Source organism: Hylaeus volcanicus, chromosome 2, assembly GCF_026283585.1.
Source record: "Hylaeus volcanicus isolate JK05 chromosome 2, UHH_iyHylVolc1.0_haploid, whole genome shotgun sequence".
NCBI classification, from domain to species: Eukaryota; Metazoa; Arthropoda; class Insecta; order Hymenoptera; family Colletidae; genus Hylaeus; species Hylaeus volcanicus.
The window spans coordinates 4,947,589-4,964,592 of NC_071977.1; the positions used below are offsets into that span (position 1 = coordinate 4,947,589).

The window sequence follows — 17,004 nt, forward strand, 5'->3', positions numbered from 1 at the left end:
AGGAGGAGGAGGTGGAAGGCAGTGATAAGTGTGGGAAGGGCAGGTTGCATAAGGTCTAATATTATGCAAGCGCACACAGGCCTGAATGCGTTAGATCCCTTAGGTCCTCTCCTCCACCTCCCCCCTCCCGCTCCTATCGCCTATTCCGCGTTGCGCCGCGATACTCTACACGGCGTACACGCAGAACATAAGGCCCCGGGTACAACGGAACGGTTCTCCTGAACGTCAGGGTTCAGGGTTTGCGCGTGCACGTACACACCGTTCCCGGCCGGCCGTGTGGGCCCCCCCCCTCGCTCCTCTGTGTTTGCATTCGTGTGTATACCTTTACCCTACCTGCATAGAAATCGCAGGAGCGTTGAACCCAGGAAGTGGCCATGAAATAGTCATTCCTGAAAGGTTAACTCTCCTACCGCATCTCGCGGGGCCCCGAGGTCGAGCCTGAAAGTCCGGAAAGTCCGCGGTCGGCGTGGACCAACGGGAGAGACGGATGGGAGATGCGAGAGGGTCCACGGAACGGATGAGAAACGGGGAACAAAACAGCGCGAAGGAGGAACGCAGGGAAAGTCTGATTCTCGATGGTTCGTTTGGGATGGTCGGTCCTGTGCGATTTGACGATCTTCTCGCCGTGGATAATGACGGAGAGGGAGTCGTAGTTGTCGATGAGAGATTCGAGGTGTCGCTGGAGAAATTTTAACCGCGTGGTAAAGGGTTGATCGTTCGGAAGGGATGAGCGTACGTGGTCTTGAAAATGTGTCATGCTGGCGTCTATATTCCAGATGTCCACAAAGTGGGACACTCTTTTTGTTATATTAACCGGTCGGCTGTGGCGTGCTTTCTTTCGAGCTACGACAGTTACAGTCGTCAAACACGGAGTAATATTGGATCGCAAAGACTCAGAGTTAAAGAATAATAAATATTCTCAACGCATATTTTTATCCCAAGTCATCGGTCTTGTTGGTGCTCCTCCGTCTATAGGCTGTCTATAAATTTTTACCTAGCAGCGCGAAGCTCGATAGGAACGAATCGATATCCCGTTCTCACGGGCGAACTATAACCTGTCCATTCTCGAATCGAGAGGTCGAAGATCGAGCGAAACGTCGAACGTGTCAAAATTTGATCAGACCGTACGGTTCTCGACCGACACCGGACGAACTGAGAAGACCCGCGTAGAGATACACGGCTCGTCTTCTATCATTCTCTATCTTTCAGCATCTTCCTCTTACTCGTCCTCTTCCTCCCTCTCCAAGTGCACGATGTGGCTACGTCGAGTACCTACGGAGGAGTAGTATCGGGGTACCCTAGAGGCCACGAAGGTCACAGGGCTAAGGCACTTCTCACGCCCCCGCCATGTCGGAGAGGAGCACCCCACTTAGACGGACTGTACATACCTTAACGCGGCCGATTAGTATACGTGCTTAATTACCGGTAACGTGCGTGCATGACGCTGGGGATCGATCATACCGTGCGAGCCGGCTGATGTGGAAAAAGGGGATTAGACCTCGACGATACTTCCTGGAGTGGATTTCGAGAATGATATCTATCTGATCTCGAGTTCTCGGAGATCAAGAATCACCAGAAATGAATTGTCTTTTTAACGTGAAACTTATAGTTTCGAAGATATCCGAGGTGCTAATAGTTATTGCCCACCCTGTAGTCTCTTATGAAATACCGAATTGTCTATTTAACTATAAAATGTCTTTTACGGAATAAAGAATCGTGTATTATTTTTCGATATGATTTGTTATTTATTTTAATGTTTTTTCTCTCCTTTTTTTTTTGAATGGCTCAGGTTTCAATCCTAAAATTTCAATTTGTCAACGTTAACTCGTCGCGTTCTTTTAACAGAAGATACATTTCTCAGCGCTCCAACTTTATTCGAATAAAGATCTTTCTGTAGGATCCTCGAAACAGTTATTTTAGACAGATCAATTCTAGAGGCAATCTCCTCGGCCGTTAAACATCTGTCACTCATCGTCAGCACCTTTTCTCCACAAGTGTGATTGCTTCCTCTGTCATTACAGATGGTGAGCCAAGGGTCATCTTGGAGCGCTTCTCGCCATGCTAAATTTTATCCATTGCATTATCGTGGGTTGTGAAGTTGAAGAATCGTCGCATGCGTAAAGGAACAGGTTGTTCGTAGGAAGCAAAAACAGTAGCGGAGATGAAATTTAATGTAAACAAACTCACGAAGAAATTTTCCACTACCGTTTTTGTTACGATCAATTTAATCCTTTGATTCAGACTGACTAGGTATTTCCTAGTAACATGAAATATAGTTTTCTTTTTTAACAAGTATGTAGGAATATTTCAGACTAGAAGAATCTATCAACTAAAGTATTCCTGAACATGTTCCTTTATTTATAATATGAACATTAACTTCACGAAACGAAACGTTGGGAAATAATACAAATGCAAATAAATACTGAAAAGAGTTCTTTCCTTTTCAGGAAAGTTATTATGCATATAAAAAGTTATGACTACACCAAGTGCTTTGGCGCATAAGATGTTTCAAAAAGTGGAGTTAATCGGTTCGTGCAGCGAACGGTTCGTATAATATTATAAGAATACGTTATTACCTATTTTACTCCGGTCTCATCTTCAGTCTCGAGCAAGGTGAACCATAAGAATATAAAACACAAGTCCCGTATACATCACCAGTGGAAAACTATAACGCAATACCGACTCGGTACCAACATCCGTGCATTATAGGTCAGGCCACGTACTTTTGGATCCGTACACGTACCCAGTAATCGCGAACAAAGAGCCGTGAGACATCATCGGTTCAAGGCCGCGGGAATCATCACGAAACAGAAATAAATCTGCCGCACACCTGATCTAGACTTCAAAGATCAACGATCTTGGCGACTGGCTTCGATCTTTGAAATGTCAGCCTGCTATCGCTTCTTTAATAGAGTGAGCAGAGGCGGTTAGTATACGAGGGGACATAATGTCAAGGAAACTACCGCGCCATCGTACACACGGTGAGAGAGAAAAAAAAAAGCGATCGATGGTTCCGGGTTGAAGATGCGCGAGAGCCTTTAGCGAACACTTTTGGATCATCATCGTCCTCTTTCGCCGACGGTGGACGTCGCATAGACGAATGAATGTGCAACCAATCAACCGAGAAACGCGCCTTTCGATTCTGCTAATCAATCTCAGCAGAGCCTTTCTAGATCCGGGGGCACGTCAAGGATTTTTGACGCTCTTCGGTCGTCTCTGTTATATCATCAACGGCATTAACCTCTCCATTCCACTGACCAATTTAACTGTAGATCTGTCAATCCGAGCTCGTGTGTTATTTCTTCGAAAGTGTGTCGCTACTGGTTGCTCGTGCTCCATCTAGGGTTTCGTTCGCTAAGGCGCTCTTGATTGGCACTCTACCTTCTTTTTTTTTTGTCAATATAGAGTACTACCATGTTTGCTGTTAAGATATATGACCATACATGGATAGGAGGATAGCGGCACTATTTTTATATGGGACTGACTTTACGATTAAAAATCGAAAGATTCTCGGAAGGACGAACTATTCTTTCTAAAATGTACTACCAGGTAATACTGTACTTATTTAGCAATTGTATCTAAGTATTGAGTTCTGTGTAATACTGTAACGTGTACTGTTTGATTTAATTATAATTTAATCGCTGATATGCTCAGTAACGAGCATGTTGCTAATAACTCCGTAGGGGGCTTAATAGCCTAATAATAATAATAAAAGAAGCTATTCCTTCTTTTGTGGATCACTCCTTTCTCGTTTAACAATTTCATCGAAACTTTCCGAGTGTTACGCAGGTTCTTCGCGTTTCGAATCGACGCGATTTCGTAAAAGTTTCGTAGGAACCACTTTGAAACTTCTTTTAATTAGTAATAACCCGTTAGATACCAGGATTGCGCTTAAAAAGTGCTGGTGAAGACGTTCTTTAATATGCAAAGTTCAGACTAAAGTGCGCTATAATTTTACATTATGAATAAAAGAACGTATTCGAGAATAGTTTAGTTGATAACTTTATTCTTCTGGTCTGGAATATTCTCATACATCGGTGAAAGAAAAAGAATTCCTTCGCTGTAAAAACATGTTTGTAATGGTCAAATGTATCGATATTTTTCGATACTCGCAATCGCTAACATCTCGCGAATAGGACGTGTCCTAATTTAAAAAGAAATTGTATTCTTTTACGAATACCGAAGAAAAAAGAGAAAATAATTTGACTGAAAGAGAGAAAATATTCTTGGTTGCATATAATCGCTGTAAAAATAATAACACACCTGAATGCATGAAGTCGAATTAAACAATGATGAAGTAATAACAATCGAAGCATTAATAATGAAGATTCCGGCTGGAACTCGGTTACTCGATCCACGTGAAGCGATGAAAAGGTTAAAACAGTAAACACGTATGTCGCACAGCACAGTTTGAACCGTCTGAAAGGAACCCACGATGAAGAAGAAGAAATGTAGTCGAGTTCGCGCAACAGGAAGTGGAGTTGAAGACTCTTCCTACGAGGGGACGCGTTTCCATCGCCACGGCTTACACAAGCTTGGTGGGTTTAGGCACTCGAAAAGAGTTAGCGAAGGCTGCCAAGGAAGGTGGAGGAGGCGGAGGAAAAGGAGGAGGAGGTTGGACACGAAGAAGGAACGGTACCAACCGTTTACACCGTGACGAGGACGAAAACGTGGCGCAACGGAACGTCGGCGTTATGTAAAAGCGTAAAACGACTTAAAGATTCGCCTCACGCTTTGCCCTGGCTAAGAAGCTCTTCTCTCGACTTTCGGTCTCTTCTACATCTCTAATGTTCCCTCTTGTGTTGTCTCCGCACACTTTTCAGACTTCTCGTAACTTCTTGGCAAGCTGCGATTAAACTACGCGCGTGTCGATACGATCATTATTTCTAATCGATCAAATTAATCGCGACTTTCTTAGGTCCCCTTTTCTGAATAAAAAAGAAAGGTTTCTGTTAATAGTGCAAGACACGTGTAGCACTCTTTTCTTTTCATTATTGATTGATTCGACTATTTTCAAGATATAATTAGATGAAAGAAGGAATAATTGAGATGACGAAACGTCGATTAGAATTTCTATCATACGACGAAATTTTTGTTTTGTTTTGCAACCATTACCAAAGAAACTCTCCCTTATCATCATTATGCACATATTTATATAATACGTCAATGCAACGAATAGAGACTCAGACATTACGTGGAATTTATGAAATCAATTCATTTTACAGACGAGGACTTGGAATGGCTTATTAGGGAACCACGATCTATGTTTGTTGTCCAATGAGAGAGAAAAACAAATGTGATTCATCGTTTACCACCATCGATAATTCTGCACTCGCGTATCTTGCATCAAATCAAGGTATGAAATAAGAAGTTGCAGGTTCCATTTAAAGAAGCCAAGGCAAACTTGATAGCGTTGATTAAAATAAAGAAAACAGAAGTCTGATTCGGTAATAACGTAAACGTTTGCCATTAGATGGAATTCCGATTCCCTCGTTCTCTACGTTTATGTGTTTAAATACAATTGAACGCTGTGGTGAAAGGTCAATCATTGTAACATTGTTGCATTTTCTACATTCTGGATAATATAGTCAACGACAACTCCAAGAGTACTTACAATTTACTAGATAAATCACGCACGGCATAATTAATGCGCGTAGGAATCGGTTACTTTGAAACTGGTTCTAATCGTCAGGAAAAGTTCAAATTCAAATCAACTTTTGCTGGATCTGCATACATCACTGATAAGCACCAATACAATTTACGCTCAGACGCTTGAATAATATCAAGGTGATGACTCAAACTTTCATTCAAGCTTCCAATCATCATTTACACCACGATGTACGTATTTTACTGTCACATATTTATTTAATTCCGTCCAATTTCTAACAGCATACATCTTCTATCTTTATTTTGTTAATTTGAAATTCTAGACAAATTACGAACCTGGGAAGAAGGAGCATCGAAAAAGGGTACGGAGTCATAGAAAAAGTGGGTCAATACAAAATAGTCTTTTTTATACCATGCTGTCCATTTTTGAGTCCAAGTGTTTTCTCTTTAACTTCATGTGAATTTTCCAAGTGAGCCTTTTGTGATTCGGAAGATCCAGGTATCTCTTGTCTTAAAATTTTCATGGTCAGTTTAACCCTTTGCACTCGAGAGGTGACTCTCAGTCACCATTAAGTTTCACGCAGCAAATCTACAATACCTAATGTTTCATTTAGCTTTAATTTCTTTGGAGCTGGAAGTGTCAATAAAATCATTGTCGGCGAGGTAAAGGTGACCTTATTCTCAAATCTAGGTAGCTTAGAATTCATGGCAATAGAATGCTAAGAAACATCTCGAGTTGCTGATAGATACCAGAAAAAAGGCCTCGAGTGCAAAGAGTTAACGTCCGGGAAAGTAACGTATTTTTGATTGAAACTGTTGAGAGAGTCCCGAAGAGCACAGCCATATAAAGGTTTCTCTGCATCCTCATGCCGACAAAAAGTGCACGCTACTGTCGTTAATACCTTCCAAGAAAATAATCTGTTGCACCTCAGAGGGGTCGCCCTGTACATTTATACGCGTACCCCTCGAAGAATCTGAGATCCTATCGCGAAATGCTTCGAGCGCGATATGACCGCCGCCTATTGCTACTCGTCTTACCAGCGACTCCCTCTTTCTCTCTTCCACTCTCGTGGTCTCTCCTGTATCTCGATTATCGTTTTGCCATTCAACCTGGGATTTATCTCGATCGACGGAACATGCCCGCGGTGTGCTCTCTGTCCCCGATAAGGTCCCATAAACGTCGCCTTAATTGCCGCTAATAAAACCGCGACACTTCTGAATCCGGTCGCGTTCTTTTTTTTTTCCAACCGGATTTCGCGAAAATTGCGCCCATTAAAAATAACCTCAGCGAGCGACGACGATAAAATCCGAGAAATAGGAACGAGAAAGATTGGTTTTCTTGTTGGTCTCTGCGTTAACTGTCTCCTCGATGGCCATCTTTGTCTCCGGAGCTATTGTTTGATGACCAGGACTCTTTCCGTCGTTATTACCGCCATTGACTGATAATTTTACCCAGCCAGTTGCTTTCCTAAAAACGTTAAGAGTCATTGGTCCGACTTTGTATTTCGATCAATTTTGGAGCATGAAATTCAGGGACCTTGGTGGGAAGAGTCCTGTCCACACGATTTTATTTTTTTTTTGTGGAAGCTTAAGACGAGATGCAGCGATTCTTCGATCTCAAATTAGTTTCGATCACGAATCGGGCTACATTTTCAAAGGTCTAAGCTCAGCATCCGTGGCAAAGAATGCTAAGAAAGCGTCTCGAGTGCAAAGGGTTGAATCTCCGAATCAGTTCTCCGTAGTCGAATCGACCATGGCAAATGGCGCTAGCTCGAAGGCTCCATTCAGAGAAACTGATTGTCGCTGACATCTACAAATCCAACCTGCTGGTTACTACAAGCCTTTATCATCCGATCAGCCGCTCAGTCACCGATAATCGTTTCACCTATTCGCCAAGGATTTATCTCGACGGTCGGTACGCGCCACTGGCAGACTCACTGTTCGCGATAAGGAAACGCTATGATAACGAGTCGTTATTTGCTGGGGCAACACAGCGTCACGCTGTGACTGCGCGAGGTGCGCGTGTTTCACCTTTTAGTTTAACTTCTAATCGGCTGCAGAAGCTGTCGCGATTCCGTTATCTGCCTAAACAGTTGTCGCGGAACGCGTAGGACGCGTCCGACGGCGACCTTTCATGCGACGAACACTTCACCCACGTGTCGAAGTAACACGTTTGAATTCCACAGTCCGATTCCACCTTCACGGTTGCGATCGTGGCTGAAGGAAAAACAGTGGCAATAGGTGCATGGGTATTTCGTTTTATTCTTCGACGAATGATATGTATTTTATCAAGGAGACTTCATTTTTTGATGAATTTTAATATTGATTGTTCAAACTCTGTATTTAGTCGTTGATGAATAATTATTTTAACACAAAATATGAACCTCTCCAGGTACGTAGGTTGTCAAGTTAATTCCACGTTGATAGGATTGGAATATCTCATTGAGATTCACTGACGTTTCCTACGAAACATATTAATTATCATACGCACACTATGCATAAACGAGATACTATACAAGATAAATGTGACGCTCCTAAAACATTGGATTTTCTAGTATCTCGCCGATATGCTGCTCAAATTTAGCATGACTCATCTAGGATTAGTCCAGTGACACCTCTCAAGGATTTTTTTAAACAGAAAACACCAAACGCCTGAAAAAGGTCGACAAATTCATTAAAATTTCAAGGAGAGTCGAGGCCACCATCAAGATCAAGTTCATTTTTCTAGAGTCTAAGTCCGTTGCAAAACGAATTGAACGACCCGTCGGGTACCATTCTAGGCCACGAACTCTCGAAAGTATACATTGCGTTATTTTTCACGACGGATGCTCGAAGCATCGAACTCCGCGTCGATAGAACGTACTTTCAAGCACGCTGTTTACGATCCCGAACGACCTCGTATGATAAGCCTTTCCAATCGTTACACCGCTGATTGCCATCTAATGCAATAAAAAGTATAATGATGTCAATTTAAAGAGATGAGGTTGGCCTTGAAATGTCTACAATAGGTACTTTCACTTATCGTCTTTCGTGTTTCAAACGGAAGTTTCGTGTTCAATTGGGAAGTTTTTCTTAAAAGAAGAAATGCACCAAGACAGGCTACTACGAACTCCTCGCTCAAGATAAATTTTCCTTTAATTTGTACTCGTTTCTTCAAAAATACCATTAGATATTCCACGATACCTGTAACCCCAGAGGTCTGCAAAGTCTCGATCCTGCGCTATCTAGGACAAATCATCTTCCTACGCTGGTAAACACCCCTTCCTTTTCCACTAAAAATGCTGATTCTAAATTTGTCTTAAACTAAGAAATTCGTCGACGCAGGTCGCTTCGAACCTCCCACTCCAGTTCAATTTCTCCTCGATTCCACCTCCCTCTTTAAAAATATTATTCGGAGGCTCGCGATACCTGTAACCTCGGGGATCTGCAAAATCTCGATCCTGCGCTGTCGGTTAGGACTCGCGCGCGAATTCATCGCAGCAGTCAACGGCGTTAAAGACAAAAAGATTACGCCGAACCGTTAATACGGTTACGCATTATCTAGATTGCTACCCGTCGGCTTCCGCCCGGCCAAGAAACGGCACGAGTAATTAATCAAAGACAATCAAACTCTGGGAGCGTCGGCTTAAGCCGACTCCCAACAAACGGAACGCTATCCGTCATCTTCGCCCCGTTAAAACTAGCGGCGGGGGGGGGGGGGGGCGGGGAAGAGCCGACGAGAAGAGTGGAAGAGAGGATGGAGAGACAGAAGCGCGGCGTTCCTCTCCCGGATGTGAATTATACGAAAAGCTCGTGCCTCACGAGTCGTCGGGCGACTTTCTCCGAGAAGGTTGCGCGAGATACCGACCTGTGCTTTTAACGAATAAAATTAACGCGCTGGGAAAAATCGGCGTGAAACTGCGCGCCGACGTTTCGATTCCGCGATCGTGCTAGCCGGATGCTTTCTTTCACCCTTTGCACTCCGATGTCACCTCTGAAGGGACATCGTGTAGTCCGGCGAGCTTTCTTAGTGATCGTGCAGAATAAACTTAGGCAAGCACAAAGTATTCGAAAATATATGTTTTTGAAGTGTCTCGCTTGAAAAGAAATCAAAATATGATACAGAGATATGCACGAACAAAATATGAGTCGGTGTTTTGTAGAAAGAGAACGTGAAAGTCGGGGGCTTTTATCGGAAAAGCTTTAGAATTCTTTTTTTTTTTTTTTTAATTTGAATATCAAATAAAGAGATAATAACGCGTGTAAGATATTTATGTCCTCGCCATATCAAGAGTATATTAAACTCTTATTATAAAAGATTTTCTAAAGAAGGGAAATGACATCGTCTTGCACGTTTAATTGTAATTATGTGTGCTTTCATATAAAATTAAAAAAATTTAATATCTCCCATACCATTTATGTTTCGTTACAAAATTTAAATACGACGCAGATTCATCGACATTAAGCTATCATGAGCGCACGTGTTACCGACATTCGCGATGACAAAGAGTGCTGTCGACACCGTCCGTCTATTCATTAGAATTGCGACAACATACTTTTTCCGAAACTCGATAACCGTTCGCGAGTTCTGTTACTTTTTTATCAGCAACTGCAAAGCCACCGCGCTGCATCTCGAAGATGTATTCGGATGAATAATACATCCACAATTTCTTACATGCGTCGCGAATGTAGTGTCCTCACTTTCGAGTATGTTGATCCATTTTAGAAGAAAAGCGTGTTCTTATAGTTTAAATTGATTGCAATTACTCATGGTATAAATTTATAGCCTTTTGAGTCACGAATTATTGCAAAAAAAGATCGTACATTTTTAGTTCAAACTGTCGATTATTTATTTGTTAAATAAATATAAGAGAGTTTTGAAACGTTGTTCTCAGCTTAATCCTTTGACCTGCGATTTATACTGTAGGATCACGCGTGCCATAATCAAGTATAAAATTCCTTGCGCCTTTTCATACGACGTGCCTGACTCGTGTTTTCCATATTCGACTCAAATTCGGTACCACGAGTCTCACGCGTTGTTGCAGGTTAAAGGGTTAAGGGTTCGCCATCTTCGACGCAAACTATCTGTCGATTTCTAAGAGCGGTGCCCTTTAGCGAAATCGTAGCACGAAAAGGAGCAATTAAGAACGCAGAGTGGTAAAAGGGCCATTCATGTACCTCTCTTTTTACCCGTTCACTGGCCAAGTCGTTAACCGTTCACTTTCTAGCATATTGGCCGTACAAATCTCGTAAAAGTTGATGACCACATTAGCGCGGTTGGGTCGTTGTTACGCCTCGCGGCTCTCATCGGGGCCCCCTTTGACTCCCTTTTCGAAACGTTCCACAGTTATAAAGGAAACTTGTCACGCGTTCACTCGAGGGATACGAATGTCCCACGGATCTAGAAGTGACGTCACTTGTTTGTATACGTGAATGTCCGCGAGGCGTGCAGCGATTCGGTAAAAGGGCCACCACGCGAAAGTGATCCGACCGCCTCGTAATACACCTCGCATAAAGAATCGAAGCCAAATTAGAAATTCGCCGAAGGTCGGCGCTCCTTTGCGAACCGATGACGATCCAAATTAATATGGGATTCGGGATCAGTTTCGTTCGGGCGTGTCGTAACAGTGGTGGCTCTGGACTTGTCGGTGCCTCGAGCTAATTGCTTTGGAGGAAGATGGTATATTTCTGTAGAATATTTGATGAAGTTGGGAAAATGATAGGCGATAAAATTAAAAAATTTAATATCTCCCATACCATTTATGTTTCGTTACAAAATTTAAATACGACGCAGATTTATCGACATTAAACTATCATAATTGTAAATAGTGTGTGCAGAGTGCAGGCCACATCCTATACTTATTCTTTTCTATTCGTTGTACATATATTCTCGGTACATTTATTTTTGTAATAGAATAAAAAGTTGAATTAAAATAAATATTCCAACAGGTACCTGACATCGGTCAAGTCAACTCGGGGAAAATAGAGAAGTCGCGGACCAATCAGTAGATCCTCAACGGAATTAGACAGCTACACTGCCTACGGATCAGTCCATCGGTTCCAATAAATGATTGGAGGTCCTTTTAGTGAATCTTTCGACGCGGCAAAATTAAATGAAACGATTCGCGCGACGGTCGAAAGAATCGTTTTTCCAGCGAACGCTGGCAGCGCCGATACCTCGCGGCGATATAATACAGGCAGATATTGAACATCGACTTTGAACGTCGGGCCTCCCCTTTCCAGGCCCGAGCCGAGGCCTTGTATAACGGCTCGTGTCCGTTTCCTCGCGCGTCCATAAATCGCCGGTTGGTGGCTATCGGAAAATTCCGATCGTGCGTGGATACCATATACGCGTGCAAAGCCGTGGAGTCGATCGACCGGCTGGCCACGGTTCTCCTTGCACATTCAGCCGCGTGCACTGCTGCGTTCGGGATGTCCGGAGGCTTGTTGACGCAACGAAAAATGAAACACCTTGAGAAATGGGCAGCCTCGGCGAGCCGTTGTCGACAGAACGGGGACTTGACGTCGGTCACGCGTGCCGCTTCTTTACGGGCATAGTGACCACTTTGGGGTGGTCCTCGGCTGTTGCTGATCGGAGTCTCCGGTTCGAATTTCTTTTGTTTGATTCATCGGTGTGTAAAACAATTATTATATCGCAGCGTGGAAAAGGAGAACAACAGGTGTAGTAAATTGTGCATTCCGTGCTTGATATGGTAGCGAGATGTAACAGATTTTGTCCTTCGAGTTGAAACTAACTTCGTCCCTGGAGCAAAGTTGGCTTTCTAGGAGGGTCCAAAACGATCGATGCGTGAGAGATATTGTAGATGTAAAATTATATTCACGTGGACATGGGTATGGAGACTTAGGGGTTGTTAGAACCACGTATGCCAGAGGAACCTAAAGTTCTCCTAGGTTAGCATTGTCCTAGGTTAGAATTTATTCATTTTTCACGAATGTCGATATTAATCGGACCATTTCGATCCTCCTAACGAGCTTTCCATGAAGTTATAAGTATAACTTTGTGGCAGCTTGAGGAATAATATTCATTTCAGCTCAAGGAACACTACCGCGTACCGTTGCACCAGCATGGAAATGTATCGGGTGACTGAATATTAATGCGACGCAGGAATAATACATTATCTAGTATATTGTTTGTTGTATTACAAATTCGATGTGTTAAAAAAATTAAATTTACATTTCTGTTAAAAAGATTATACGTTCTAACGAATCACACAACAAAAAATGTATAAACTATATTATGGTCAAGTGTACATTGTAGTAATGAATAAAGTACCGTAGTGTCCGGATATCGATACAAGTCACTGTATATTCGTGGTTAATCAAAATTAAATAATCCTTACTTCCATTTAGCCAGCAGCGAAAGTTATTTATGAATCGACCCAGTACTTCTGAAAATATTTCCATTTTAGTACATGAAATTAGGTTCGTATTACAATTACATTGCCAGCGTCGTATGTTATCTGTCCTAACAGCGACAAGGTTGTACACTATGTTTATAAGATTGATAGAGCTGCCGAAAGCACCTTATTCAGTGAAACCCTAGATGGAGCAAGAGCAGTGGCGACACACTTGTTAATGGAGATTGTAACAGGGGAATGTTGATTCAATGATAATAAATACCAAGGAAAGCTTAGCGTTTCGATAGGCCAGTTTGTTTGTACGTGATCAATCTTCCACTTTGCAACCACGTACTTCATTAATGTAGGTTGATCGAGGATCGTACAGAGACAATGTACACGAATTAGAAGAATGTGAGTGACAGGTGTAAAATATAGTGAGTTTTCAGAAGGCCAGGGAAAACTTGCTTTTCCGTCCCATATTATAAATTGTAAACGATCACGTCGACTATCAAACAGTAACTGACGTTAGGAGATGTGTTTACAGCTCGCTGAACATAATGTAATTAAGAAATATGGAAATATATTAAGTTTTATAATATAAATTCAAATAAATATTGTAGAATGATTAAATCAGATGTAGCTTTCATCTAACGGTATATAAAACTACATAATAAGAAAGAATAGCCAAAAAATAATCGTCAGTAACGTTACAATTTTTATGCGACTGGTGAAATTAGCCGATTTGTGCAGCGAATGGCTCACATATCCTTTCTTACTTCAGACAGTTTTTTTTTTCTTTTTTTTTGGTATTGCCAATTTACGTTTTACTTCGACCGACGGAAACCAGTAGTTGAACACCCCGTGCATGCATGAATTAGATTACTTTCAGGCGTGAAGACGCGATGAAGACGTCTGACAATAATAATCACAGTAACAGTTCACCTTGGCGCGTTTCTGAACGCGAAGTTGTCGGGATGAGGGCCTGGTCGCATCCTCCAACGACCAAATTGCCTATTCCAGGCGCGCTGACGGCGATTCGCAAGAGAAAAATATTCCCAGCGATTTCGAGCGACGAACACGGCTCGCGACGAGCCTGGTGTGACTACACGACAACGATGCCCCGGGGCAAGGACTACGGGTTGCGACCCCAATCGCATTCGGATACCGCTTTGCGCAGGTGTGCGTGGTCATTAATCCAGAAATGGAAGTGAATGCGGGTCCAAATGCTGGCCAGGGAGCGCGGCACGCTGCCTCGCGTCTCTGTTCCACGCCTTGCTTTTCGTCGTTTTTCCTTTTTATTTTTTCATTCCCTTCGTCGTGATTCCTGGCAATAAAAAAGGGGCGTGTCTCGTGCCCCCAACCGGGGCGATTTCGCGGTTCGAACACTTAAGCGTACCGTGTTGCACGGTACTTTACGCGAGAAACGACTTTTTACCGGTGCGCCTATGAAACTGGTAGTTCTCTCCAGTGGCCATTAAGGTCTTTTAAGATTATTTCAGGAATTAGCAGTTCTTTTTCCGTTACGGTGTTTCAGTCGGTTGCACGGTATCGAAACGCGTCGGTGCGTAATTTCCTCTTCTTTTTTTTCCACGAGCGAACGTCGAACACACTCGAAGGTACGCGGCTCCTAAATCTCGACGAACAATTGGCCATCTCTAAATATGATTTATATTTTGAGAGAGTCGTGCATAGGTAGCGCCTCGAGAGGTAGTTACAGAAGTTATTTCGGTACAGTGGAAGACCATTTCGCGTTACGGAAGGTCTGAACCATTGCGTTGCAAATGAAAGCATGAATTTTAGCACGTTACCAACAGGTAGTGATTGGATATGTAATTAAATTCACTAATACGTGTATTTTATCATAAAAATTTAATTAGAAAAGTGGAAGTAATTTTTATGATAATAAACTTTATGATTACTTCAACATTCTATTTCATTACGTGTTCCTAATTTTCTGTTATGATAAAAACAAACTTAAACTGCGATAATAACCATCGAGACAACGATCTACAGCGAGATTCGTTATAACGAGACACGATCAAGTACACCCGTACCCGAACGAAAATTTAAAGACGGTTTTCCCAAAAACAAAGCCTCGCGTAAACATTTTTTATTGTATATTTTCGACTTATTTTTTTATGTAGAATCACCCCCTTGTCGCTTGTACCATCACACTTTGTTTCAGATCAAAATATCGATATGTTCAAAAGAAATTGTCAAATTATAGCAATAGCAACTGCGTGTACCTTTTAATGAAGTTTCAACGCGGACACCTTCTCCGTATCAGGAGGACGTGTTCTAGAGGCCACGGGGCGGTTCAGAGACATTTATCGCGCATCGATCGTGTGGCTAATCGTTAACGATGGCGAGGCAAGGACGCAATCTATCGGCCAGCCTTGGCTCGTTCGTAAAACGCGGCGCAACCGTGGTCGACGTCGGGACGCGCATCGGTTTTCCATAGAATGGTCGGGGTCGGTGGGCTCCACGCGGAAGAAAAATCGAACATAATTAACCCATAAAGCAACGCAATCGGCGGAGATCTCCGCGAGTTTACCCATAAGCGAGCGCTGGGGCCACTTTCCAGCCGCGGTATTCCGCGGTCTGTGCATCTGTATGCACCCGCATCCACCTGCGTGCACGTGCAGACGCGTGCACGTATACAGACGCACGTAGGGACAGGCAATAGAGCCGATAGGCGGTTAGCTTCGCCTTCGGTTCATAATGTGGAATTGTACGGTCTTGCGAATGGTGGAATTTTAAACGCGCCTCTCGAATGCACCTTCTGCGCGCCTGTTATCGCGACCGGGCGTTAAACGCTCGTGATCGTCCTCGTTGCAGGTGCGCGATGAGGATCACTGGATTATGAAATCAATCATTTTTTCTAGCCTGGGATCGCGCACGTCGAACTCGAGTTCTGGAGGTCATTTAGAACTCCTGGAGAAATTTTATAAGTAAGCGCTTCTTTAATTTGTCGAATTGGTCAATCATGCCGCGTTAAATAAATTGTGTGAAGCCTGAAACGTTACGATGTCGTACGCAAAGCATTTGTTAACAGACTTCGTTTCGAATAAAAATTATAGCGAAAAGGGAAATTTTTGAACGTTAAACGTACTAGTACAAGACATTAGTACAAGGCAGACTATAGTCTTCTTCTTGTAAAATGAAACAAAATGAGAGATAAAATTTCTGTAATTTTTTTATTAAACATTGACAGCCTCCGGCACGAATTTCTGGGATGAACTAATAACACGCATCGATATTATAAAAATTCCTACAAAAATATATCGGAATAAAAATTCCTCTACAGATTACAATATACACGAAGATGATAAAAATCTCTTCATAGATTACAATTTCTTTCTCGTAAAGTATCGACGAACTCGTCCGAAGACATTCGAATCATGCTCGCATACGCCTACCCAAACCATATTATTCAAATCATACCAGCATGAATCATCCAAACTACCTACTCGAAACCTTTCAAATTGTGTATATACCATAAATGGGTTACGCGTGCTATGTATGCGCATGTTGCTTTACACAAATGCACGGATCCACCTTCTACCTTTATAATATGAGATTTCTGTTCGCAGGCTTTCTATTCACTATCGAAACGAACAAGGAAGATCCCCTTTCAGGTGGATAAACGGACGCGTCGTTAAATTTCATTCACTCACCGGTAGATATGGAGAGCGGCGGTGGCGTGGGTGTCGTCGAAGGTGAAGGGATTCTTCTAGACGCTGCTGTAATTATAGCCGCTGGACTGTACCGAGGCACCTGCAACACCACAGGAGTTTTCACGGACAGGTCCACTGGTTCCAGCTGCACCGGCGGTCCCGCCGCCTGAAACAAGAGCAAACACGGTCGTTAGTTACTGCGCGACAGGTACAACGCATTTTTCATGAAATTATCTATCGAGACGGTATGAAACGCCAATTATCTCGACAGCGATTGCATCGTGGTTAACTTTCTTGACGCTTGTGCGCTGACTAAATAATAGAACACGTAGAAAACTATGAATTACTTGATCCGGCAAGTCTTGGAAACGCTCTGACCG

General features: G+C 42.7%; 1 protein-coding gene across 2 annotated transcripts in view; it reads right to left on the reverse strand.

Annotated features, from left to right (window-relative positions):
- Window positions 1-17,004, reverse strand: part of LOC128872596 (Krueppel-like factor 6) — a 439,155-nt gene that overhangs the window by 225,478 nt on the left and 196,673 nt on the right. For both annotated transcript variants that reach the window (XM_054115464.1, XM_054115463.1), the window contains exon 5: window positions 16,625-16,790. In XM_054115464.1, coding sequence (XP_053971439.1) covers window positions 16,625-16,790 — 166 coding nt within the window. The remainder of the gene's footprint in view (window positions 1-16,624; window positions 16,791-17,004) is intronic.